At 42.1% G+C, this 26,613-nt stretch overlaps 1 protein-coding gene across 3 annotated transcripts in view; it reads left to right on the top strand.

Annotated features, from left to right (window-relative positions):
* Window positions 1–26,613, top strand: part of LOC137378147 (collagen alpha-1(XIV) chain-like) — a 194,997-nt gene that overhangs the window by 111,630 nt on the left and 56,754 nt on the right. For all 3 annotated transcript variants that reach the window (XM_068048274.1, XM_068048272.1, XM_068048273.1), the window contains 5 exons: window positions 4,823–4,879; window positions 15,268–15,407; window positions 15,703–15,826; window positions 18,304–18,447; window positions 24,336–24,500. In XM_068048274.1, the coding sequence (XP_067904375.1) occupies window positions 4,823–4,879; window positions 15,268–15,407; window positions 15,703–15,826; window positions 18,304–18,447; window positions 24,336–24,500 (630 nt within the window). The remainder of the gene's footprint in view (window positions 1–4,822; window positions 4,880–15,267; window positions 15,408–15,702; window positions 15,827–18,303; window positions 18,448–24,335; window positions 24,501–26,613) is intronic.

Below are 26,613 nucleotides of genomic sequence, written 5' to 3'. Positions count from 1 at the left end.
ACAGCACTGCAGTCCGACAAAGGCCTCCACTTGCCCTATTCCCCTATGCATTTCTGGTCTTAGCTGCCTCTCCATCATGGCACTGAGGCCTCAGTGCCGCCAGTTTTCAAGGGCCAGGGTTCCAAAGGCACGTGAGCGCTGCCCGTCGTCCACTTCATTCCAAACCGCCCATTGAATTGCTTATAATTACATACAGATGCATTAAAACTAACTATTCTACAATTTACATTGCACTCCTGTCACACCGGGGCAACACCTTAGTGATTCCCTGTCACTGATTAAATCCGGAACCAACATCATGACATTGGATTTCTGGACGGATATATCTGACTCTATTCTTCAGCCCCCTCATGCCTCCATTCCTGCTCCAAATGGCCGCACTAAATTCAGCCCTGGGAATTGGGGTGCACGTTTCCTACAATTTTCCACTGTAATGGTATTTCACCATTGATGCATTCTTCTTTCTCCCTCCTATATCCCCTTCTGTCCTGATTGTGATAACTCATCCTTGGTATGCTTCCTCAATGATGGCTGTCTGCTGAGATTTTATAGGAGTGGGCACCATAGCCAAGCACAGTACTTTATCATCCAACAGCCTAGTGCACAGTCAACAACAGGAATCACTGGCAGATTTCTCTCTGTCTTTCTATCCAGGGTACTCAGCCTGTTGTAGCTCTTAGTTGTTTCCGTGGCTGAAATTAACTAACCAAACATTGATCAGGGATTGAATCGTAGAGTCTGGTCTGTATGACCATTAATTACTGTGCCACTAGAGAGTTCTCACCAGGAAATTTAATTAGAAAATTATAATTGAAAGTCAATACACTTTGGTTGTAAATGACACCTGAGTAGCAATGGGAACTTTTGACACAGTTCCTTTCATGTAATGGTCGATTTTAGGTTTGAAAGTCCGGATGTCCCACATAGCCTTCTGTTCATTAGGGTCAAAAAAATGTGCAATCTGTGCTGACCTTTGCACCCAGATTTCTGACCGTACTTCCACCACAAGGAGCTGTGCACTGGGATGGCAATTTTATTAAATACACTAGTGATTCATTTTGCAATAAGACCAATAAAAATAAATTGGTGTTGGGCTGGCAGATACTACTTGTGGGCTGTTGAAACAGCTTGCTATTTTTGCTGGCAGTTGATTTATTGGAGATCAATTGTAAGGAGTATGTACAAAGTAATGTTTAACTTATTGCTCTACTGCCATCTTGACTGATTTTCACTGATGAAATCACAATATAGCAGGCAGGACAATTAGGTTCATCTAATGTAATCTATTAATGTACTAATGGTTAACCTGTGGCAATATTTAGTGCCACCATCCTATAGTTAGCGACGATGAATTTTGACATACAAAGGAATTATAGCTTCTTGAAAAAAATGTTAGTCTTTGTATTTTTTGACTTGGGAGATGTAACAGGCCATATGTCATTGTTGTCACAATAACACTGGGTATGAAGGATATTGTAACAAGTCGCAATAAGATTGATGTCATGAGATCATGTCTCTATATACAGGAGTTTTACCTTGAAGTTGTGCAGTAAATCTGAAAGCAGCAGATAGAATTCACATGTCTGAAGTCTGCAAAGTTTAAAAGTTTGAAATTAGTTTGTAACCTGAAACCCAGTAGATTTTTACTGAGGAGCTGGATCCTCCATATCTGTAAATATTTTATTATTATTATGTAAAATACTTAGTTTGTTCAAGTAAAGTTTTTTTTTTCTAAAAGCCTACATCTGATTGTAGATTTATTCTGCATTCCACAGACGTGTTACAGCTAAATAATGTTTGCAAAGCTAGAATTCCTAATTTATTACAGTGAATGTTGGGTTAGGTGAAGCAATTAAATATATTACAAACGATTCTCATTCAGTAAAGAGTAGGGGGTTAGAGTTTGGGGTTGGAAAAGATGAAAAATTGTCAGATCAGGTTCTGACAGGGGACCCAGAGATGGAGGAACACTGCGAATAGAGTGGTCTTTTCATTTTCCTGTAAAATGATGTTCCTGTACAGTTCATAGATCCAACACAAGACTTGGCCATGTTAATCCTATTTTCTTCAATCTGTTTTCACATTCAAAGCCCTAGCATAGCAGTTTGTCCATTGCACTTATGAAGCCCCATTTGCTGTCTTCCCAATTACATTATGTTGCCACTAGGCCACTACCCACCCAGGTAACTATTCACAAGTCATGCAGGTACAGTCAGGCTCTGCTTCTGCAGGATATCAGGAAGGCAGGAATTTAATCTACTAATTCATCATGGAATAAACTTACAAAATAGGAAGTTACAATGCATTTGGAATTATCAATGTTGCTGAATTAATTGAATGTTACTGAAAGATGTCAGAAGGAATAGGGTACTCATTATGTAAAACCTTGAACCACCTGTATGGCCTTTAATCCAATGAAATTACCAAGTTAACCAGAGATTGCTTGTTAAATGACATCACAGCCAAATCTGCTCTTTCTTCTGCATCCCCATTCATTCTTCCTGATGATATTTTGAAAACAACAAACTAATTTGGCTGCCAAAGAATCCTGCAATTATTTATGGAGCAGCACAATGTTTAATAAAATGAAAAATGAAAACATTCAGTATTTTAGAGCTAGCTTTTATTACTATTTTCCAGTTGACTTCATGGAACAATAAATGGAGTTCAAAACTTCCAGCCAAATTGAATGCTATGTCATGATGAGATTCAGTACATCAAATTGTTTTACTGAAATGTTTGTTTATTAGATCTTTCCAGTAGCTGTCAAACATCCCTGCAGTGAGGCAAAAGTGATGGCGCACGGTTGTGGAAGAATTAAAGCCCCATACCCACTTATAGTGGTCTCCTATTATTAGAAAGAAAGGTAGCTTAAAGACTTCTAGAAATCAATAGTATAAAGAAAAAGATACAATGTATTTCATGACCTCAGGATGTCCCAAAGTGTTATAAAACCAATGAAGTACATTTGAAGTATAGTCACAGTTGTAACATTAAATAAATAACCATTACCCAAGAGTTAATAGGAATACTAAACCTTGAAGTTAGTGTTGGCATCAACAAAGGGCAAACGCTTAATGAGTTGATATGAGATTCCTCTGCAATTTGATCACAGGCATTAACCCATTTACTTTGAATGGGTTAGCACCTTGACTAAAATATTAGACTAATATTTGAATATGCTAAACATTCATCTACTAATTGTTTACATAATAGTCATTTCAAGACCACTGTCAACATTGAGCTTCTCACATATAAAATAAAAGAGGAAATGTATACTAGTTCATATTTAGGAGAATATATTTAGAATATTAAAGATTAGAAATAATATCCTAAATCATACACAAATCTACACTGCTAAAGCATTACAATGTATGGAATATGTAATATTAGGACACAAATTATACTGTATTACAGACTCATTGTGATGTTATTTACAGCCCAGGTTGAGAGCTGTCATTGGAATTAAGTTAACTGAACACTTTAGTAGAATTAGCTAATACGTAAATTACTTGCAAAGATTATATTGTTATGACCAGGTGAGAAAGAGGTCTCGGGTTCCCTTTCAGCCTTCACCTGGTCTTACTGTAACAGGATTTAATTTTAAACACACTGTGTTTTTAGCTTCCCCTTGGTGAATCCTTGTTAACTGCTTTCCAATTATAAGGCAAAGAAAGCAGCAGAAACTGGCTTTCTTAGGTTTAAAGAAGAAAAGTTGACATTTCTTAAACTTAAACTCTAATTCGGTTAACGCCTATGGATACACGCCGCACCCCACGCTAGCATGTATATGCACATGCAAATAGAGGCAGAAAAGAGCAGAAGAAAAATAAAGTGGAAAGGTTTGAGGCAATATCTGAAGCGTTCTTGTTACGGTTCTTCGAGCTCGCTGTAGAGTCCTTGATTGTAGGTAGATTTTGCTTTTCGTTGTGGCCCAGTATTCTTCTTAAACCTTCTTTGTTGTAGGAGACTTTTCTCTCTTGGGGTTCATGTGTCTTCAGTGGATTCAGAGGCTTATGAGCAAGAGATGAGAGCAGACAGGAGAGATCTTCTCAGTCCAGGAACAAACAGCTTGCTGCCCAAACTGTTTAGATTAGAGATACAGCACTGAAACAGGCCCTTCGGCCCACCGAGTCTGTGCCGAACATCAACCACCCATTTATACTAATCCTACACTAATCCCATATTCCTACCAAACATCTCCATCTGTCCCTATATTTCCCTACCACCTACCTACACTAGTGACAATTTATAATGGCCAATTTACCTATCAACCTGCAAGTCTTTTGGCTTGTGGGAGGAAACCGGAGCACCCAGAGAAAACCCACGCAGACACAGGGAGAACTTGCAAACTCCACACAGGCAGCACCTGGAATCGAACCCGGGTCCCTGGAGCTGTGAGGCTGCGGTGCTAACCACTGCGCCACTGTGCCATACAAATTCAAAAAACTCAGGTTGCCCAGCAGGTTAGTCATGTGACCAGCTGGTTTGACCATGTCCGTTTGTGTATTCGGCCATCTTAGCAGTCAACCTGGAATGCGAGCTCCCCCATCTTCAACGTCTGGTGATCAAAAGTCCATTGTGGGTTGAATGTCAGGGAATGGCTCCTTTGTCCTTCCAAACACTGTCTGTTAATATGCAAATGTATTTTCCAGCCACGGCTGATCTGTTCAACAAGTCCTCCCCTCACTCCAGTAATAGTTTAAAATCAGTATTCATGACAAAATTAATGTGCTTCTTTCTTGGCAGGTGGGAGCCTAGCATAACAATATTTATATTACAATTGTTAAAATATAAGCCATGGTTTTTTTCTTGCTGCTAGTGCCACTTCCGACAAGGTCCACATTTGATTCGAGTGCTCTTCCTGCTGCCTTAAAAGGTAGGATTATTGCTGGTTTAAACTTTATTTCTACACCAGAGTTATTTGAAGCTGCTATCATACATCTGCTTGTGCAGGAGCTGGACATGTTAATCTAATGGGCTGGATTTTGCTTAGTGCGAACCATTCATTACCCAGAGACTTGATAGGGGATTTTGCACTGGAAATTAGAGAACCAAAAAGAATATCACCTTCTACAGAACATCTAGGACCTGTGTGAACAGAGCAAGCAACTGCATTTCCTTAACAATTGGATTGAAGAAAAGTTGATGAGCAACTCATAGTCTGAAGCAGGAATTGTAGGTTGGAATACTGAATTCAGTGTCAAATCAGGTCCAGAAAATGAAATAATGAGAGAGAAAGAAAAATTGGATGTCCACCATAGTATGACTATAGATCTAATATGAGAAATGTCACTTGTTGCAGTAGCCATTGAACAGATGATATAGAACATGACTGAATGTAGAGTTTGTTATTGGAGGTAAGTAATATCCACAAACCTGTGTATCTGGTAAGAATTTAAAAATGTTCAACTCTTACTGGGACATTGTGAACAAATAACATTTTGAATTTCTATTCACTTCAACGAAACATGCACTTATTATGTATTCACAAGTATATCACTTATATAAGAATAGAGGTTTTAAAACAAAGCTTTAAAATAAGGAACATTGGCCCATAATTTGCAGTCAAATTATGGGGAGGCTAATGGCACTCACTGTTATTTATACACAAATGCTATAGAATGCAAAAATTCAGAAGTTGGTGTCTGAGCTGCACTGCTCCACCATTAGCTTTGTGAAATGACCATTGCACTGTCTGGTTCACCATTAAAATGCAGTGAACAATGTGAAGTTGCTGTATTTGCATGATAGTTATAAACTAAACTCACCACAGAAATGTAGGCCATGTCCATTTCAATCGAAGTACCCTTTGAATGGTATGATGTGATAATTACTGCCAAACAACTTCTCTGGCACTGAAAATTAATTTCAGCAAGTGTTGAGTTTCATTCCTCCAGACTTTGATTGTTGTTAGAGATGTTAAAAATGTCAAATTTAAAATTTCTTTTTACTTTTCCTTTCTGTCTTTTATTTTCTTTCTCATAATCCAATCCTGCTTTCCCTCCATTTATTTATCTTTCTGTACCTGAATTGACATTCAATTCAACCACTCTAATTTACACTTCCTTCTCAGTCCTGGCACTGTTAATTTCACAATCTTTCAATCTGATTAAAGTACTACAAAATTGCTTGCTCGGTTCACTCAGGTCCCAGATGCCCTGTTTCCCTCTCTTGCATATTATTAGCTCTCACTTTCACCAACTTGCCGCACAAGAAATCTAAAATCATAAATTTGCAGTGGCAAATCTAGCTAATGGCAAACACTGTTAGTTTAGAGATACAGCACTGAAACAGGCCCTTCGGCCCACCAAGTCTATGCCGACCATCAACTACCCATATTATACTAATCCTACACTAATCCCATATTCCTACCACATCCACATCTGTCCCTATATTTCCCTACCACCTACCTATACTAGGAGCAATTTATAATGGCCAATTTACCTGGCAACCTGCAAGTCTTTTGGCATGTGGGAGGAAACCGGAGCACCCAGAGGAAACCCACGCAGACACAGGGAGAACTTGCAAACTCCACACAGGCAGTACCCAGAATTGAACCCGGGTTGCTGGAGCTGTGAGGCTGCGGTGCTAACCACTGCACCACTGTGCCGCCACTGTTGCCTGGCCACAACAAATTATGGTCCATTATTTAGAAACTAAAATTAATTTATAGTTAAATCTGTAGTTAATAAACTGGTTATATCATCCACAGCTCATATTGGTGCAGGTTATACTGCTTTTAAAGAAAGAAAAGTATGATCAGTTTATTCACGGTAAATTATTGTAAAAGTTTTCTACAAGTTAGAAAAGTCTGCAAATTAGTGGCAGCAATATAACTCCCCAATGTATTTGTGATTTTGCAATAGCAGTCTAGAGCCCAGGCTAATACTCTGGGGATACGGGTTCGAATCCCACCACGGCAGATGATGACATTTGAAATCAATTAATAAATCTGGAATTAAAAGCTAATCTAATGGTGACCATGAAGCCATTGTCAATTGTTGTAAAAACCCATCTGGTTCATTAATGTCCTTTAGGGAAGGAAATCTGCCGTCCTTACCTGGTCTGGCCTACATGTGACTCCAGACTCACAGCAATGTGGTTGACTCTTAAATGGCCTAGAAAGCCACTCAGTTCAAGGGCAATTAGGGATGGGCAATAAATGCTGGCCTAGTCAGCGACACCCACATCTCACAAACAAATAAAAAAATAGTGAAGCAGTTGTTTGACACGCTGCCTGGGTATTAAACTATGCTTTACACATCAGCTGTTCATTTCCAGTTTTACAACTGGACATCAAGTTAAAAATCTAGCCCTTTGTTTTTAACATTAAAGCTGTGTTCATAGGTGCATTTCATGCCTTGAACCACAATGTGGTGCTGTTGATCTTTGGTCACCATGATTTGATTAAGTTAGAAGTTTACCATGATTCCTTTTTCTCAAATAATAATTGTGTATTTGCAGTGAATCAAAGAATTGTTTAATTTTGAATAATTAATCGAAATGAATCACTCAGAAAATTAAGGAGCTACTATCTTTGAAACTCCTGTCAGCTATGCTGATATTAATTCTTAAACCCTTGGGTTACTGGTAATTAAAAAACAGCAGCAAACTCTGAGAGATACCATAATATTATGGGAGCTCTCCCATCTTGATGTGCCATACCTAAATATCCTGATGAGTGATTGGCTGAATGCAACCCTGCTATACAGACTCTGCTATTCTGCCACTCGCCAGCAGATAAACATTAAGGTGTAAATCAATGAGGAAGGCCATTCAGCCCATTGTAGTTCATCCATCCAGAAATGTCTACAATGCCCCCAATTGTTATCCAATTGTTTCTTCTAAGATTTTTTCTGCCACTACATTACTCAGAACCAGTTTTCTTCATGTGAAGAAGAATTTCCTGATATCAGTCCCCCCCCAAGGTAACATTTGAATAATTTACTGCTCCCTTTGTCCCATCCCTACACATTAATTGAAGTAATTTTCTGGATCTACAATTTCCACACAGTTTACTATGCTATAAACTTGAATAAGATCATTTCTCATTTGCCTCCATTTGAGGTTGAAGATCACAAGTTTTTGCAGTCTTTCTTGATGCCTATCTTCTCTAAGAATATGCCTTGTGGCTGTTCTCTGAACTGACTCCAGTCTTTGAATGTTTCTTGGGTGTTCTGGTCACCAGACTGGCCACAGTACTCAAGATGTCAAGATACCAGTTTAGTATATAGTTTTGGCATGAATTCCTTTGGCCTGTGCTGTACTGTTTTATCAATCATCCAGTGATCTATTTGCTTGTTGATTGCTGTTCTGCAGAGGTTAACATGCTGAATACTGAGTCTCCTAAGTCCCACAGATCATTTTCAACTAAATCTTTAACTATTTCAATACCATTCGCAGAGTCTGTATATTGGCCATTGTTCCTTCCTATATGACAGTACTTTACATTTGTCTGCATTAAATTCTATCTGCCACTGTTCTATCGGCTTACATATTTTGTGAAACTTATTTTGTATCTCCTCCTCAGAGTCAGCAGCCTCTCCTACTTTGGTATCATCTGCAAATCTAACCAATGTGTAGGGATTCTGAATCCAAGTCACTGAACCTCTATTACTAACTGTTGGAGCACCTCACTCAGCGGGCTGAATTCTACTAGCCCTCCAGCGACAGGCTGGCAAGCGGTGGGGATGGGGGGCTTTAAGTGGCGATGGAAGGCGGGGAGTGATGTGCCTGTCGCCTTTCCGATGCCATGGAATTTCATCAGGAGCGGTGAAGGTTGAGGACGACCTTCCTGCCCAGAAACCAATTGAGGCTCTTAAGTGGCCAATTAAGGGCCACCTAAGGGCCTCTTCCTGCAGCTGCTGGTATTTTACCAGCAAGGTGGGAGGGGACATCTGCCATGGGGGAGGTTACCCAGTAAAAGCTGGTGGCCTCCCTATGGGCTTGGGGGGAGCAGGGCCCTCCTGATTGGACCCCTGTGGCCCATGGAGGACCGCCCCCCGCCCACTGGTGCTGAGCCGCCCACACTGAATGACACTCCCGCCCACACTAATGATCCCCCTTCCCCCCCCCACCCCCGCCACTCACAGAGCCTGCCTGAGTGACCTGGCAAAGCCTGTAGTGTTGTAGTGTTTTGAAATTGCAATTGTATTGTGTATTGTGTACTCTAGAGGCTGCTGTAGAACACTCATATTAGCAAAGTGAAAGTGAAACTAAGACAGAAGTGTTCAGCTGCTGCAGTCTTATGCTCTCTATCTTTGTCTTATATCCTATACCAAACTTGGCTAAACTCACTGAAGACCTGAGGACATCACAAGCCCAACCCCCACCCACCTGTCTTCTGGGTCCTCCTTCATGGCTGCTGCTCCAGGCTACCTGCAGTACCAGCAGTGGACACTACTTCCAGTGGCACTGCTGGGATTGCTGTGTTGCTGGCGCTCTGATTGGCTGGCAGCTTTTGGGGTGGATCTTGCCCCTTAATGGGGGTGGCATCCCTGATGGAGGGCAGTTATTTGCTTGTCCGCTGTTGAATTTGGCCGGGGGTCCAACAAATGGCCAAGACAGGTTGCCCCCATCTCTGCTTTCTGGTTTGTCGCCGAAATAGAATTTAACTCAGCATTTCTTCACCTTCCTCCTTTTACATACATACTCTAGTACTGGCTGTTTTCTACTCTGTAGATGATTTGTTATCTAATCCTAAGATTTACTCTGCTACAGCTTTGAACTTAACTTCTAGCCTTTCATGTGGATCTTTGTCAAATGTCTTTTGGAATTCGAGGTAAATCATATTGTTGGGCTTTCCACAGACTACTTGAGATGTCATAGGCTCAAATAAGTCAGGATATGCCTGTTTGAATCCATATTAGATGCTGTTATTGTAGAGATAATCCTCATGTTTACTTCTATAGTTGATTCCATTATTTTACACAGGTTGAAATAAGACTACTTTTCGGCTCCTTTTGAAAATGGGCTCCAGATCAGCCTGTTTCCAAACTACCAATGTTCAACTCTTTCATAATGACCTTCAGTGCTTCAGAAATCTCCTGCCTTATCTGCCTTAATACTCTGAGATAAATACCATTCATCCCTGCAGTGTTATTTGTTTTGAGCTCTTTTAGCCTGTTGAGGATTTCCATCTCATTTGTATCAAAGCCATTAATTCTACTTGGATTATCACTATTGATGCACTTGTGTGAGATCTCTGAAAACAGTCTCAATGTGCCCTGTAATGTTAAGCTTTCTCGTCACCGTCATCTGAACTGAACAATGCTGAGGCCTGATTGATTTTGTTTGACTTCTTACTGACTTTCAGTGTAACTGACTCCTCAAAATTAAAATTCAATTTGAAAATCTATGTATATTCTCCAATAAAATGTTTATCTGAAGCAGTGAATAGTGTTCACAGTAGAAAAATGTACACAAAATTTATATTCCATTCCAATGAACAATTCTGCATGTGGGCATTTTCAAAGCTTTTTTTATATTAAAATGCATAAAATGATATTATAACCACAGTCGTAACAGTCATAAGGAAATATTGCACTCCAATTGACCAGGATATTCACAGGACTAGGCCTTGATCGAAACACTGCCTCGTTGCCTCATCTCTCAGCTTACCAATATTTCTTTTGTTCTTTGTGTTGTTCTTGTCTTCAATCTTGCAGTCCTGAGGGTATTGTTGCATTAAAACGTGAAGAGAAAATCTCGGGAACTCTTGATTATCCACCAAGTTGCATTATTGAATAGTGGCGGACTTCCTATGTTATGGAAGATAACATACGTTCCACTATATAACAATCTCACCATTTCCCACATTCTCCCCCTGGCTGTGACCCCCTGTAAAGCCCTCATCTCCGCTCCCTTAAGTCTATGGATGCAGACTTGAAAGGATATGGCGGACAACTGGTTTAGCCATCCACTGCCAGATCTGGCTGGACAACTTAAAACACTATCTGGTCCCGCTCTAATCTGTTAAAATTACTCACTATTCCATGATCATCCTGAATATGACCTCCAACTTCTTTACTGCAAACCATCTTCTTAAACCCCTCTCCCTGTCCCCTCCACCCTCACTTCCGACAATAAGTGTGAAGAGCTCATGGACATCTTTGTCACTAAGATCGAGACTATCCAATCAGCTGCCTCTACTGCGTCCCTCCGTTCAACTAGTCCACCTGTCAAACTTTCTGTATTGCTCCCCCTTGCCATAGCCCTGAACTCACATCTTTCTCTAGTTTCTCTCCTATCTCCCTTCATGCCCTTTCTGAATTCATATTGTCCATGAGACCCATGTCCTGTTCCCTTTATCCAATTCCTACTAAACTGCTGATCATCCAACTTCTCCTGCTACCCATGTTAGGTGATATTATAAACAGTTCTCTCCCTTCAGGTGTTGTCCCTCTCCTTTAAATCTTCTTTGATCATGCCTCTACTCAACAAAACAACCTTTGACCCCACTGTCCTTGCAACTACCATCCTTTCTCCAACCTCCCTTTCCTTTCCAAAGTCCTTGAAAGTGTTGTCGCCTCCCAAATACGTTCCCATCATTCCCGGAACTCCATGTTTGAATCATTCCAATCAGGTTTCTGCCCCGCCATGGTACCGAAACAGCTCTTATCAAAGTCACAAATGACATCCAATGTGATTATGACAAAGGTAAACTTTCCCTCTTCATCCTTCTCAACCTGTCTGCAGCTTTTGACATGGGTGACCACACCATCCTCCTCCAACGCCTCTCCACTGTCGTCCAGCTGGGTAGGACTGCTCTCACATGGTTCCATTCTTATCCATCTAATCGGAGCCAGAGAATCACTTGCAATAGCTTCTCTTCCTGCTCCCACACTATTACCTCTGGTGTTCCCCAAGGATCGATCTTTGGCCCCCTTCCTATTTCTCATCTACATGCTGCCTCTCGGTGACGTCATCCGAAAGCACAGGGTTAGATTTCACATGTGCACTGACGACACCCAGCTCAACCTCATGATCACCTCTTTCGACTCCTCCACTGTTGCTAAACTGTCTAACTACTTATCAGACATCCAGTACTGGATGAGCAGTAGTTTCCCCCAGTTAAATATTGGGAAGACTGAAGCCATTGTTGGTGGTCCCCGCTCCAAACTCCGTTCCCTAGCTATCACTCCATCAACTCCATCACACACCCTGGCAACAGTCTGAGATTATGCCAGTCTGTTCACAGCCCTGGTGTCCCACATTTGACCCGGAGATGAGATTCTGACTGCATATTCGTGCCATCAGTAAGACCGCCTATTTCCATCTCCGTAAACCTGAAGTCATCCAAAACTCTGCTGCCAATGTCTAAACTTGCACCGTTAACTATCTTGCTGATCTACATTGGCTTCTGATCGAGCAATGTCTTGATTTTAAAGTTCTCATCCTTGTTTTCAAATCCCTCCATAGTCTTGCCCCTCCCTATCTCTGTAATCTCCTCCAGCAGCACAACCCTCTGGGTTATCTGTGCTCCTCGATTTCTGGCCTCTTGAGCATTCCTGATTTTAATCATTGCACCATTGGTGGTTGCACCTTCAGTTGCCTAGGCCCCAAGCTCTGGAATACCCTCCCTACAGCTCTTTGCCTCTCCACCTTGCTTTCCTTCTTTGGCACTCCGGAAAACTTCCCTGTTTCACCAAGCTTTTTGTCATCTGATCTAATATCTCCTTTTGTGGCTCAGTGTTTTTTTTTGTTTTATAATGCTCCTGTCTTGGGATTTTTATTATGTTAAAGGTGCTATATAAATACAAGTTGTTGTATCGGACAACAATATCAAGCCAACAAATCTGAATACAAATTGCTGAGTGTAAACAGTGCTATAGAGGTCAACGCACTCCCCATGAATTAAGTTATCAGAAGTCACTCAGCAAGTTAGCCGGCTTACACCAAGAGTACAGCCAGCACACATATACCTCAGTAAATTTCTTGTCTTAATGTATCCATGAAGAAGGCATGGTAAGTTAAAGAAAGAAATTGTTGGACAGGAATGTGAAGCAGCTGCAGGAGGGAAGGAAAGGACTTGACAGGTAATCGTTATGTTCCAAGTACTTGCTGTAAATGGGCATTTTTTTTACAGATAGCACATATAAACATATTAGAAGCAAAAGTGAATTTGACACTGAGATAGAGAGAGAACATTTGGGACAGTCAGCATGAAATCTTACAGGGCATGAGGAGGAAAAGGTCTAAACCAGATCTATTACAAAATGGAAGTCACTTACTAAAACATGGTTATAATTTTGTAATGCAGTGATAAACTACCAACAACTGTGAGCAGTAAGGCTCGTTATGGACAGGGAATCCATGTTTGTCTTCCCAAGATCATTGCTGATAAGGATTGTAATTTGACACATCTTAATTCTTCTAATAAAAGATCCTCAAGTGCCCTGTTGTCGTATCCATTTGTTTCTTAAATGATTCCAGGGTTTTCACCTCCACCCATCTGACCAGAAATCCATTCCAAGTGTTGATCATTCTCTGCATGAGCTATTTCTTAAGTACTTTTATTTCTTCTTTTGGTCCTCTTTTCTGTTTGTTTACCATAATTTTGGATTTCCTATCCTGTGTAATTAAAACACTCCACTATTTGTTGTACTTCTTTTTCTCTGTTACACTTTCAGTGTCCCTTAATATTTCTTATGTCTCTGTATCATTATTTCCTTACCTCATTCTACATATCGTTTTGTGTCAATTGTTTTTGCCTTTCCACAGTTTCTCCACTATTAGTTTAAACACTGTTACTATGTTTCCCTGTATCTGGGCTTCTGTTACTGACTTTTCCTTCCATGAGGTTACAATCAACAGGTTTTCCTTCCCTTCGTATTGTATATGTTTGTCAGGGAGGAGGAAGGGAATTAAATCAAATGGGCAACAGGCCAATGGTAAAACATTTATTTGGGGAAAAGTTGATTTAAACAGGATATACTTGTTTATCTGAAGTCAGCATTGTGAAAACTCTCCAAATTAATTTTTCATGGAACAATGATGGCAGACTGATTATATACTTGTCATTTCTGTTATTGTAGTTCATTAATATAGAAGAAGTGATTTATTTGCTGCTAATTTACAGCTGGAATGTAAACTACTAGTACTAGTTAATGCAGGAACTGAACTTGAAGAATTGAGGCTATTTTTATTGGAACAGTGGAGATTCCGAGATGATTTGAAAAAGGTGTTTAAGATTATGAAGGGATGGGACAGATTAAACAGAAACAGCAGCTTGGAAATGGGTTTGCACCTGTTGCCCCTGCGCTCAAATGGATAGGCCTGAGACACACACGATATTGGGCCTCAGGCCTCATATATTTGAGATGCCTGCTGGGTGTCTCCAGGCAGCATGCCGGTGAAACGGTTTCAATCTCGGGTCATAACGTCACCAGCAGCAGCCCTAAGGTAGGTTTGTGGGAGGCAAATCAGGAGCCTGGGGCAACTGGGAGAAGAGGGAGAAGTGATCGGGAGAGGGTGCGGGGAGAGGAACAGTATACAGCACTGCGCTGCTGTTCCACTTGGCTCACATCCAGGCAAGCATTTTTTTTTAAAGTTTTTAAAAATTAAACATCAAAGTTACTTGGGCGTCTTCTGGTTATGATTCTGCCAGTTGCCATATTTCATTTGGAGCTCCAATACTGAGCCCATGGCCCCCATTATCAGTAAAATCATGTTGGGATCAGAATGATGACATTGGACCTTGAAATATACTTAGTGATATGGTCTCTACCTGCCTGTGATGGTTGCCTTCCCTTTGCCAGGACTTGACGGCGCAAACTCATCAGGAATGCTGTGGGTATCACCTGATTACAACGTTAATCACCAGCCCACTCTGTGCCTGCCGAGCGGGCTGGATTAAAATCAAACCTTTTGTTTTTACAGTATATAATCTATATGTAATCACAAAAGTAAGTAATACTGACAGTGATTTAAAGACACTAATTGAGTCTTGTGTTGTAAGGTTACCTCTGAAGTGACATCATGAACGTACTCATAAAGAACCCTTCTGCCTGGTATTTATAGTGAAATTTTAAAAGTGCCTTTTGAGAAAGAATTATAACCAGTGATTCTGTTAATTGGCCACAAAATGGTTTTCGGATATCATCAAAATCTTCTTTCTAAATCCAAGTCAGCAATCCTCTTTTATATTAACCTGCCTGCTCCAGGTTAACAGAATAAAGCTTTAAGCCTTTGGTTTTGTGAGGGGTTTGCAGCTTTGTTTAATCCTGTGTGACAGAAAACAATCATTCTTCCTTTCTTCATTAGCTTGCCATGATATCACAGCAGACTTAAAGTTCATAATCGATGGATCCAGGTTTGTAGGAGGAATAAACTTCAAGAAGCTCATTGCCTTTCTGTTTGATAGCGTTAGTGTTTTTGACAAAATCGGCCCAGAAGGAATACAGGTAAATGTTTGCTGTCTGGATCCAATATTTTCTAATTTCTCCTGTTGTGTTTTTAGTTCCTGCTCACAAGCTTCTCTGAAATCAAGACCACTTTTCTGTGTAAAGGGTTTAAATGAAAGCTGTTTTTACGGCTTATTGAAATTGTTAGCTTGTATTTTTCTTGTTTGAATAAAAATAATTACATTGCTTATTTGCATTAATAATTGTTTTTCAAAATCGCATGACCATTTTTTCTGTGCTGAAAATGATCAGTAGAGATTATGTTTTTTTAAATATGCTGATTTATTTTTCACAGGTGTCAGTGAATCAATTAAGTGGTCACATATGGAATGAAATTCAGTATGGCACCTTTGAAAGTAAAGAGAAATTACTGGGAGCAATCTATGACATTCCTTACAGAGGAGCAGACTCTCCTACAGGTATAGACATTGCAGGCAGGGCATGAAAATAGGCCCATGACTTGTAATCATCTAAATTACTGTTTTACACTAAAACACTTAATTATAACATTTCGTTTGAAGTCAGTCCTCTAGTATCAGTAAATTTAAACCTTTTATTTCTTATTCAGAATCATAGAATGATACAGCAAAGGAGGCCATTCAGCCCACTGAGCCTGTGTTGGCTCTTTGAAGGAGCCATCCATTTAGTCTCACTCCCATGCTCTTTCCCCACAGTCTTCAAAATTTTTCCTTTTCAAATATTTATCTCATGACATTCTGCAAGTTTTTATTAAATCTGCTTCCACTGGGTTTATTTTGATGGTCCAACAGTTTCTATTGGCAAGATTTTATCCTACCCTTGCAGAAGTGAACAGAGCTGGGGGAGCACACAAAATGGCAAGGGGTGGAGTTGGGTGGTGTCCACAATGTTGTCCTGGCCTTATGCCATTTTGTCCAGGACTAATTGAGGTCCTTACATGGCTAATTAATGGGAGCCTTCGTCCCTGCTCCGATTTTACTGAAGTCGACAGGGCCCGCCACTGCCTGGAGATGCCGCCAAGGGAGACGTGGGGGCCTCCTTGTGGGGTCGGGCAGTCCCTCTTCTGGGGGCAATACTTAGCCCCCAGAGGCAACCAAAACCCCCCACCCCCGGTGGCGGCTGCCTCTTCAGCAAAGCCACCACCTTCCCACCATCACCAACACCACTCCCTCATGGGGACTGCCTGACTGGTCCTGACAACCCCAATCCCACTTACCTGCGTCGCAGGGTCTCTGACGTCTTGTCCACTGCAGGCTTCGTGCAATACTAGCAGTGGCCACCACTCCCCAATTGGTCAGCAACTCTGGAATAAGGATTCCCTTAAAGGGATGGTGTCCCTGGCAGTGGACAGTTAATTGCCTGCCGGCTGTGAAATTCCAATGGGGGCTCGACAGAGGGCCGAGGCAGGGTCTCCCCCTGCCATCCAGCCTGCCACTGGGACCTCCGTTGCTGGGATAAACTCCCAGCCTATATTCGTTACATGTTTTGTTTAGTGACTGGCTAAATTTGTCTCCAAAATAACAAACACTTACTCATTCAGGAACACAAACAAGGCCCATCCTCCACCCTACTATAATGTATCAATACATCTAATGGAAGCATTAGCATTGTATCCAGCATGCATTATTAATACAATCATTCTAATATATATAAATAATAAATTATGATGGGTTTGGTTTTATTGCAACTGCAGCTATTTGGACAATGTGGAATGTGTACGTGAGGCAGATATTCTCAGCAGGTTAGGGGTCTATCTCCAAAGCTAATTTTCTTAGAAAAGTATTTCCCAGACTTGAATTGGGAAAAAAAATGCTAGCCATAGCAGCTCTGTCTCATTTTAATCCCAATTCACTGCCCCTCCTCCATTATTTCTTAATATCTTTACTTTCCAAATAAGTATCCCTCTCCCATGTGAACATTTCATTTAACTTTGCATCAGTGGCCTTCTGAGACAATGTGCTTGATAATTATGCAAACTTTTGGGTGAAAATGTTTTTCCAACACTCACTTTTGATTGTCTTAACCTAAATTCCAAGATGTCTGTTGTGTATTGCATTGAGTGATTCTAACATGTGGACTCACAGCAAGCAGCCATTACTGAACAAACAAACACCTCCCCAACAGAGAAGCCAGCAGAGAGGGCAGTCTCACAAACTGCTCAGCTATTACATATACTACAGTGTCGTTGCAGCAGATGGCACTATCTGCATCAGATTTTCTGGTGGCTTAGATCCTGCAAACACATTTCTGTGCAGTTGTTGCCAGGAAGTTGTGCCAGGGCTTGCAAATGTGTTTGGTGGAATCTTGGCATGTGTTACCAGTCAGGTTTTGTTGCCTGTTGATCACCTTGGTGCACCTTTTATGAATTCTGGTTGAAAGCATGGCAATACTGTCACTGATGTGCTTTTGAGGAAGCCCGTGGATAGTCAGACAATCACATACTCTGGTGCTGCCATTGGATATGCTGTCCCAGCTTTCTTTGTAAATAGGATTCTCGGCATGCACTACCAAAGTGAGGTTTTTTTCCAACAAGAAAAGAAGAAAAAAAAGTTGAGAAATATGCTTACCTTTCATATACTTAACATTACTTAACAACCCTGGCTGCCAATTGACATCTGACGTACAGTATAACAGAAAACCAGGAAATTGTGTGCAGGACATTCCCGTTTGCAAATTAATATTTACATGAAGTAATCATCTATTTGAGAGGGGCACTCCCTCTGCTGGCATTCCACACCCATAGGAAATTGCACAAGGGGTTGGTGGTAATGAATCTCCACCACACTTCCCACTGATTAGCACCCCAAAATTAGACAACCCACTTTGGGAAATCAATGCTTCCATTCACATAGTTGCTAGTAAAATATTTGCTAATATAGGACTTCCTGATCACAAGCTGTTCGATTTTGTTTTATAGTCAAGGAAGGCGTAACATCTAATGATTTATTTTCCAAAGAAGAAACAATGAAAAGAAGAGGAGTTCACAGATTTTTGATCGTAATCACTCGGGGGACTGTACTTGGTGAGATAAGCCAAACTGTCCAACAGTTGGCACTAAAAGGTGATTCTATAGGCGACCACTACTTCATGAAATAAACTGTTACTAAATAAATCATTGCTAATGTTGAAAATATTTTCAGAACTGTATGATAAATTAAGGGCTGAAGCAATTGATATTGTATGTTTGTAAAATAAAATTACTGACAGTCACTGTACAGGATCAGTAGTAATATCATGTTAGTATGTGTTGACATCCTTCCATCTATGAAATATCGTGGACACATAGCAAACAATCCATTTAGGTGGGGTATCTTCTCTTGGTGCACCTTTGCTGATGGCTGTGAAGGCCAATCCTTGAGAGGCAGGTTCTGTCGCAAGTGCTGCATGTGAAGCTGCCAGGTGACGCTGTGAGTTGTTCTTGACAGCATTGGCACCTGTTGCCATGCTGCTGTAGCCACTGGTCATCGTGGTAATGCATGCCAGTCTGCCAGTCCACAGGATATGTTGCCATTCCCATCTTTGGCCTGATCATGACTCCCAGGTGCAATAGTCACGCTTCCAAGCATCCTTGAAGTGGATGACTGGTTGTCTGGTCCTGGCTACCTCACCATACAGAAGGTCCTTGGGTATGTGACCATCTTCTATCCTGTGGATCAGTCCGATCCACTGAAGCCATCTCTGTTTGATTAGTGCCAACACACTTGGGAGCTCTGCCTTTGAGAGGACTGCCGCATTTATGATTTTGTTCTGCCAGGATATACCGATAATGCACCACAGACAGCAAAGATGGAAATTATTGAGCTTCTTTTCCTGGTAACTGGAAGCCATGTTTTACAGCCAGCAAGGCGCTGAGCTCACAGGCCGTATAAATCATCAGCTTGGTCCTTGGTGTTATTCCATGTGTGTTTCGTGAGTAACCAAGGTGGTAGCTGCTTTCCATATGCATGTATCGAGCTTTGCATCAAGTGACAGATTGTCCATCACCGTGGACCCAAGGTAGCAGAATGTGCTAATCAATTCCAGTGGGGTGTTATTTAGTGTGGTCAGGGGCAGAGATGCAATGTCCCATGACCACAGTTTTCTTGACTCTTATAGTGAAGGAGAACAAGTTACAGGAATGAGAGGGACAGTCCATGAGTCTTTGTAGCTGAGTTTCTGTGTGAGTGACTAGCGCAGCATCATCAATGTAGAGGAAGTTCTCTGATCAGGACATGATGTGTTTTTGGCTTCGCTTTCAGCCTTGATAGATTGTAGAGCTTGCTGTCTGATCTGGCGTGCAAATACATTCCTTCCATATCTGCAGGGAAGGCAGAGGTCAGGAGCATGGAGAAGATGCCAAATATAATGGTGGCTAGGACACAACCCTGTTTCACTCCATTCTTCAGTTTGAAACTGTCAGAAATGAACCATCAAATTGTACAGTGCAGTGCATGTTGTCATGGAAGGACCGGAAGACTGAGGAGTTTTGGTGTACAGCCAATCTTTCCTAAAATCTTGTAGAGCACTGCTCTGCTAACTGTGTCAAATGCCTTAGTGAGATCTATGAAAGTAAGGTAAAGGGCTATACTCTGTCCCCTATACTTCTGTTGAAGATGACATTTGGAGAAGATCACGTCCACAATCGATCTGCCGGCACGTAAATTGCACTGCGCTTCCAGGTACATTCGGTCTGCAAGAGAATGGAGTCTTTTAAGTATGACCCTATCAAAGGCCTTCCCCATGATGCTAAGGAGTGAGATGCCCCTGTAGTTGTTGTAGTCTCCTCTGTTCCCTTTGTTTTTGTACTGTGTGATGATTTTGACATCACACATCTCCTGTGGAACACAGCCTACTTTCCAGCAGAGAAGGAGAAGGTCATAAAGTTGTGGCAATAAATGGGACATCCTGCCCTTGAGCAGTTCAGCTGGGATTCGTCCTTGCTGGGTGCCTTTCTGTTTGCTAGGCAGTCTATGGCCTTCTTGAGCTCCAGTGATGAGGGTTCTTCATCCAGCTTATCCATGACAGGAAGTTGCGGAAGAGCATCAAGCGCGGACTGGGAGATGTCCGACTCATAGGACTACAGCTCACAGTAGTGTTCAGCCCAGCGGGACATCTGTTTACTTCTGTTGATGAGTACTTCGCCATCTGCCAACTTCAGGGGAGCAACTTTGGTGATGGGAAGGCCAGCGCCCTCTTGATCCCTTCGTACATAGATCATAGATTTCCCTTGTCACATGCAGTTTGGATTTCTTGACATACGTTGGTCCAGTGTTTGCGCAGTATCTCCCTGTCCTTTGCATATCTGTCTTGGCTACTTTCAGGTCATGCAGTGTCTTAGCTGTTGGGTTTATGTTGTGCATCATGTAGTGTTATGACCCTGTAGTTTTTTTTTCCAGGAAGAACGTGGTGTGATTTTAAGTCTAGAAAAAGAGCCATACTGCTTTAAGGCAGCAAGCTCTAAAGACTGAGTCAAAGAGTACATTCTTGTTGTCTTGGATACAGCCATTCGGACTGAGCATCGAGAGATACATTTGTTATAATTTAATTTTGAACTGGCTTGTAGTGCAAACAGCCAGTTCTAACAGGAGAAACAGAGAGACAGCTGTGTGTTGGCACCTGAAAGGAGAAACAGACCATTTAAACTGAAGGAAGAGAATTTAGTCTGTTTATTTATTATTATCTCCCAAAATTCTAAAAAGGTCAAGCCAAAACAGAGATCTCTGATAATTCAAACTGAAGGAAGGGAAGTTAGATTGTGACAATCTTTTATCCCTCAAAAACTCTAAAGTCAAATTGATTCATTGAAAAAGTGTTTGCAAGTCGTTAATTGTGGAAACTCATCGCTGGAGAAGGAAAAAATCACTTACTGCTGGAATTAGACTGTGGACTATTCTACTGTTGAAGAACCTTTTCCTCCCCATCGGACGGCTGTGAGGACTTCAAGAAACCTTAGACTTTTTTCATCTCCGGCAGGAGCGTAAATTTGCAACGACTCAAATTTTTTCTATTTTAAATGTTGTTTATAGCTTAGTAGTGTTTAAGAATTTAGTTTTTCTAACGATGTAGTTAATTTGTTGATTTAAAGACACCTGGTTTGGTTCATCTCATTCGGGGGTTAATAGATGGTACAATTTGGCTGGGTGTTTAATTTGGGGGGAAAGGTTAACATGATATGTTAAGCAATCTGTGGAGAGACAGGTTGAATTAACAGTGCGTTTCTCCCACCACAATCAGAATTGTATCTTTTGATTGGGGGCTTTGACAGGAGCGGTCGGTTGTAACAGTAAGCTTTTTTTTTGCATCAATGACATATTATCTCAACTGAGTAGGTCTCAAAACAGTTCTTGTTGTGGGTTCCACCTTTAGCAAATGATGCTGTGTTGCTTCAGATATGTTGGAGCTTAGTGAGTTCCAAGCTTCATCGATGCCAGCATTGGTGCTTTCCGCTAAGGCTTTGGTGGGTAGCAAGCGTTCTAGTGAAAGTGCTGGTTTTCGGTATCATTGATTGTGCACGGGAAGTTGCTATGTGGTGGACCGTCGCATTTGGAGCTGTGGAAATTTCGGGGGTGCACATTCACTCTGCTGCTGTTAAGAGAGTGGTTGGTGTTGCAATCTGCGCTGTGGTAAGTGCGGATGTGAAGAACACTGGGCAGATTGTGCCTCGTGATGTCTAGGTCTAGTTGGTGCCAACGTCCAGGCCTTGGGTGACGCCATGATACCTTGTGGCAATGTCTGCCCTGGAAGAAGGTGTTGGTAATGCAAAGTTTGTTCCGGGCACAAAGCTCAAGAAGGCATTGTCCATCATTGTTGATCTTGCCCACCCCATGACGACCGAGGCTCATTGGCTATGAATCACTGTCTGCCCCAACACATGCATTGAATTCATCCAGGATGATTAGTCTCTTGCCATTTGGGATGTTCCTCAGAACATCACCTAGGGAGTCATAGAAATGTTCTTTATCTGAGATGCTGCTGTTCAGGTTTGGTGTTTAGACATAGATGATGTTGACTGTGCCTCCATCAGATGATAGCTGCAGGGAGATGAGGTGCTCCAAGGTTGCTACTGGTGGCTCAATTGACTGTGTCAGCCAGTTGCTCACTGTGAAATCTACACCATGCTCATGGCAATTTCAGCACTCATTCCATGCCAGTATAAGGTGTATTTAGCCTCTCAATAGGTTCTGTGTCAGCTAATCTGGTTTCTTGTAGAGCGGCATTGTCAACACCAAGCTTGTGTAGCTCACAGTCAATCAGGGCTGTCTTGCGTACGCTTGCTGTGAAATGTGGGTCGTTGTCCATTCCAGGAAACATAGTCCTCACATTCCAGCTTCCAAGCTGAATGGTTACCTTTCTTTGTTTGCTGCATAGCCTAAGCATGGTTTTAGGAGGTGCAGACTTGCCTAGCATCTGCACCCGCTCCCCCGTCCCATACTTGACCTCATGGGCTGGTATCCAGAGGAAAGACAAAGCCTATGGCCGGAATTTTACGCTGCCCCAGCGGGTCAGATGGTGGTGTGGGAATGGCGTAAAATTGAGCGGCAGGCTCCGGGAGGGCTACCCGCCCTGCTTCCGCCTCCGGACAAGTTTACGGCGTCAGGCGGGGTTGGGAGGGGGGGTATGGTGGGAAACGGCCCGCCGGCCCAAGGCCAATCAAGACCCTTAAGTGGCCACTTAACGATAGCTTAAGGACCCTCACCCGCCTCCACAGGTATTTTACCTGTGGCAAGCGAGTGTGCTGGGGACGTGAAAGGCCGCCCAGCAATAGTTGCCGGCCTTTCCACGCCCCGGGAGAGGGGTGGGGGCATGGCAGTCGGGCACAGGGTGCCTGATTGAGGGCCGCCCCCGCCTCCCAGCCTACCCCCAGGACCCAAGACACCCCCTCCCCCCAAACAACCACTCCAGCCTTACCAGGGAAGGACCGATCCCACTGGTGAGGCATGCCCCTACTTACCTTCCCTCCTCGATCCATGGCGTGGTTGGGCTGCAGTCCCAGCAGTGGCCACCACTCCCAGTGGCGCTGCTGGGAGTAAGAGCTGCTGGCCTGCTGATTGGCCGGCAGCTCACTGAGGCGGGACCTCCTCCCTCAAGTGGGTGGAGGTCCCACCTCGGGACAATTAAAGCCCGGGGATCCGTAAAATACTGGAAGGATCCCCCGGCTAGGCAGAAGCGGGTTCACCACCGATTTTCACATTGGAGTCCGGCTCCCATCCATCTACCGTAAAATTCCGGCCTATACGTCTGGGGTCTATTCGGTTGAGGGAGTTGCCAGAAGGTGCTAACTTGAGGGAAAACCAACCGCATAATGGGACTCCACTGCAGGTTTTGTCAGCTTTACTCCCTTCGCCATTAGCAATGTCATGTTATTATATTTGTGTATAGACAGTTTGGAAGACAGGAGGAAGTGAAGATAACATCAGAATGACATTGTGAAATTTTACTAGGTTTCTTTCACAATACCTCAAATGACCAGCACACCAGCAATGAGATCATTCTGTCTGCCACTTTAAAAATACCTTCTTGCAGTTGACATTTTAATTGAAGAATTATTATTCATCCTTGACTCAGCCAATGTGAACTCATAGTGTACTAATGGGTCCTCTGTAACATTGTTCATGAATAGTATGGAATCTGATGCACGGTTTTGAAATTTTGAAAGGACAGCTGTTGTCAGCTTGTGCTTTTTAAGCTGCAAGTTAATGACTGACTTTCTTCAGCTTCATCATTAAAATTGCTTTGCTTCTATAAAAAGTATGACATCTGGAATGTGATAGTTATTAGATTGGATACAAACTTTATATGTAAGGAATATTAGAGTTTGTGTAAAAGGTATTAACTGTATTTATATCTAGTTTGCTAAATGTGACAAATTCTGCAATTTTTACTCAGGATAATATAGGCAGTAATGCACCAGATCATATCTCAATGCCAAAAGTTTATTTTTGTCAAGTTCTTCCAATTGTTTTTACACAGGCTTCTTCATCTTTGTTCTTGGTGTTGATGATGCTGAAGAGGAAAAAAATAATGAAATTGGAAGCACACCCGGCAGCAGAACAGTTTTTCATGTAAATGATTTCAATGATTTAAGCACAATTGGAAACAAATTTATTGCATCCATTTGTCACATTGTCTCTACAAGTAAGTGCTTTGCTTTCTCAAACAGCAGATATGTTGCCCGTACAGGAAACACAAAATTTTGGAATGCTTAAAGAAGCTGAGCTTCAGCAATACTGTGATGATATAATGCTAATCATCTTAACCAGTAAAGGCCAACTGCAGCATTGGTTGGCATATTCAGATCAACTGTTGTCTAATGTGAATACTTTGCAACTTAGTGCTGCTGGTGCATGGCTTCCCATTGAAGAGGTCAGAGTGCTGCTTGGCAATATAATCTTCCATTCATTAAAAAGGTGTGGGCTGCAAGTTGAGCATATCTGAATTTGTGATGTGAACCCCCATTGAGCGAAGGTCTGCATTGAGAGTGTTAAGTCATATACAATGTGTTGTATTTCACAGTCAACAGCAAAGCAATGACACTATTGACCTTGGAAAAAAGCTGCCCTTAATGATCTTGTGATTCCTATGGCATGTATTTCTCCTTTCCTGAATCCAACACCAAGGCCAGAATTAAAAAGCAGTCCCGGGAGTGGGCTAGGAGGTGGGACATAAAATAAGGTGGGAGGCGGGGGCTGCTGTGCCTGTTGCCTACCTGCCCCTAGTGGCGGGGGAGGTGGCAGATGGCCTGTCCATCCTTGGGCCAATTGATTGCCACTTAAGGGCCTGCTCCTGCCGCCGCTAGTGTATGAGCTAGTAATACCTGGTGGCATCCTTGTAGATGGGGAGGGAGCCCTCCTGATCGGGCACTTTGTGCCCCATGGAGTGCCCACCCTCAGCAGCATGGGCCGCACCTCAAAAAAAAGTCCCAGAGTCTGACTACATCCACCCCTGCTGGGGTCTAGCTAATTGTCCTCGGTGAGGCCCAACCACCACATATCTTCTCTGGGGCGTCCTCCATTGTTGCTGGTCCTGAATGGGTGCAGTCCCAGCAGTGGCCACCCCTTCTGGTGGCACTGTTGGAACTGTTGGGCTGCCCGCTCTCTGATTGATCAGCAGCTTGGAGGTGGGTCTTCCTGCCTTAGAGGGGCGCAAGCCCTGACAGTAGCCGATTAAGGGCCTCAGCCATGCAAAATAGCAGCATGGCTTTCACGTATGGTGGAGGCAGGCTCACCCCTGGCTTTCCAGCCAGTGGGCAGGGCCACCGTCTCACCGTTAAATTCCGGCCCAAGTCTCTGGGCATTAAGCAGCAGTGATGTCATCAAGAAGGGTAAACAGCCAATCATATTGAAGTATTGTCTCAGACAGCAAACCAGGAAGTTAAAAACCACTGAATCTCTGCTTTTAATTTCTACAGATAGCAAAATAAATGATTGGAATATACACATGTAATTAAAATAGAAGCTAAATATCACAAACAAATTTTTAAAGATATATATAATTTTAAAAATGTGATATTTTTATCATAATGGAGAAATTTGATAGTCAACAGTAATAAAATTAGTTTTCTCAGGGACAACATAGGCTATTTCACAGTAATTATGAACTTAGTACAGCATTAAAAACCCAGTTACACCTCATTCAACAAGGTGTAACATTTTCAAGGGTTTTTGCAGCAAGATTAACAGTGTAACAGCAGACGATGTTGCCAGTTCAATAATTTGTAATTGATTGTATTGTGGGAGACCTTAACAGCGCACCCTCTGGAGAAGTGTATAATCACTGACAGCAACTTCTGGATTTCCACACTTAACTGCACACGAGCAGACTCCAGAAGTTGCTACCAGTTTCAGAGGACTAATGCCATCATCACTACTGCAAAATTTGAGCTATTATCTCCAAGATTCTTCAAAATTGTCAACTTGAAAGCACAACCTGAAAATAAAGACTGGACAACTTGCAGAGTCTTTAAAAAACTTGTATTTTCTTTTACTTGCTTCATTTCTATTGCTTTGAGTTACTAATTATATTTCACTACCCACCCCCACCCCCACCACACCGCACCATTAGATAAAAGCTATTCATTATCAGAGTGAACAATAAAACTGTTGTTTTATTAAAAGATACATATGATAATTGAAGCAGTTCTCCAATTGCCTACTTCTTTCAGCCAGTATTATTCTATCTTTGATTCAGATGATTGTGGGTTCAGTTGCAGGACTTCCCCATTTAAGAGGTGGATACTTCAGTACAGAAC

Source organism: Heterodontus francisci, chromosome 16, assembly GCF_036365525.1.
Source record: "Heterodontus francisci isolate sHetFra1 chromosome 16, sHetFra1.hap1, whole genome shotgun sequence".
NCBI lineage: Eukaryota > Metazoa > Chordata > Chondrichthyes > Heterodontiformes > Heterodontidae > Heterodontus > Heterodontus francisci.
Note: the sequence above shows the minus strand (reverse complement) of the source record. Positions and strands in the feature narration are given on the sequence as shown.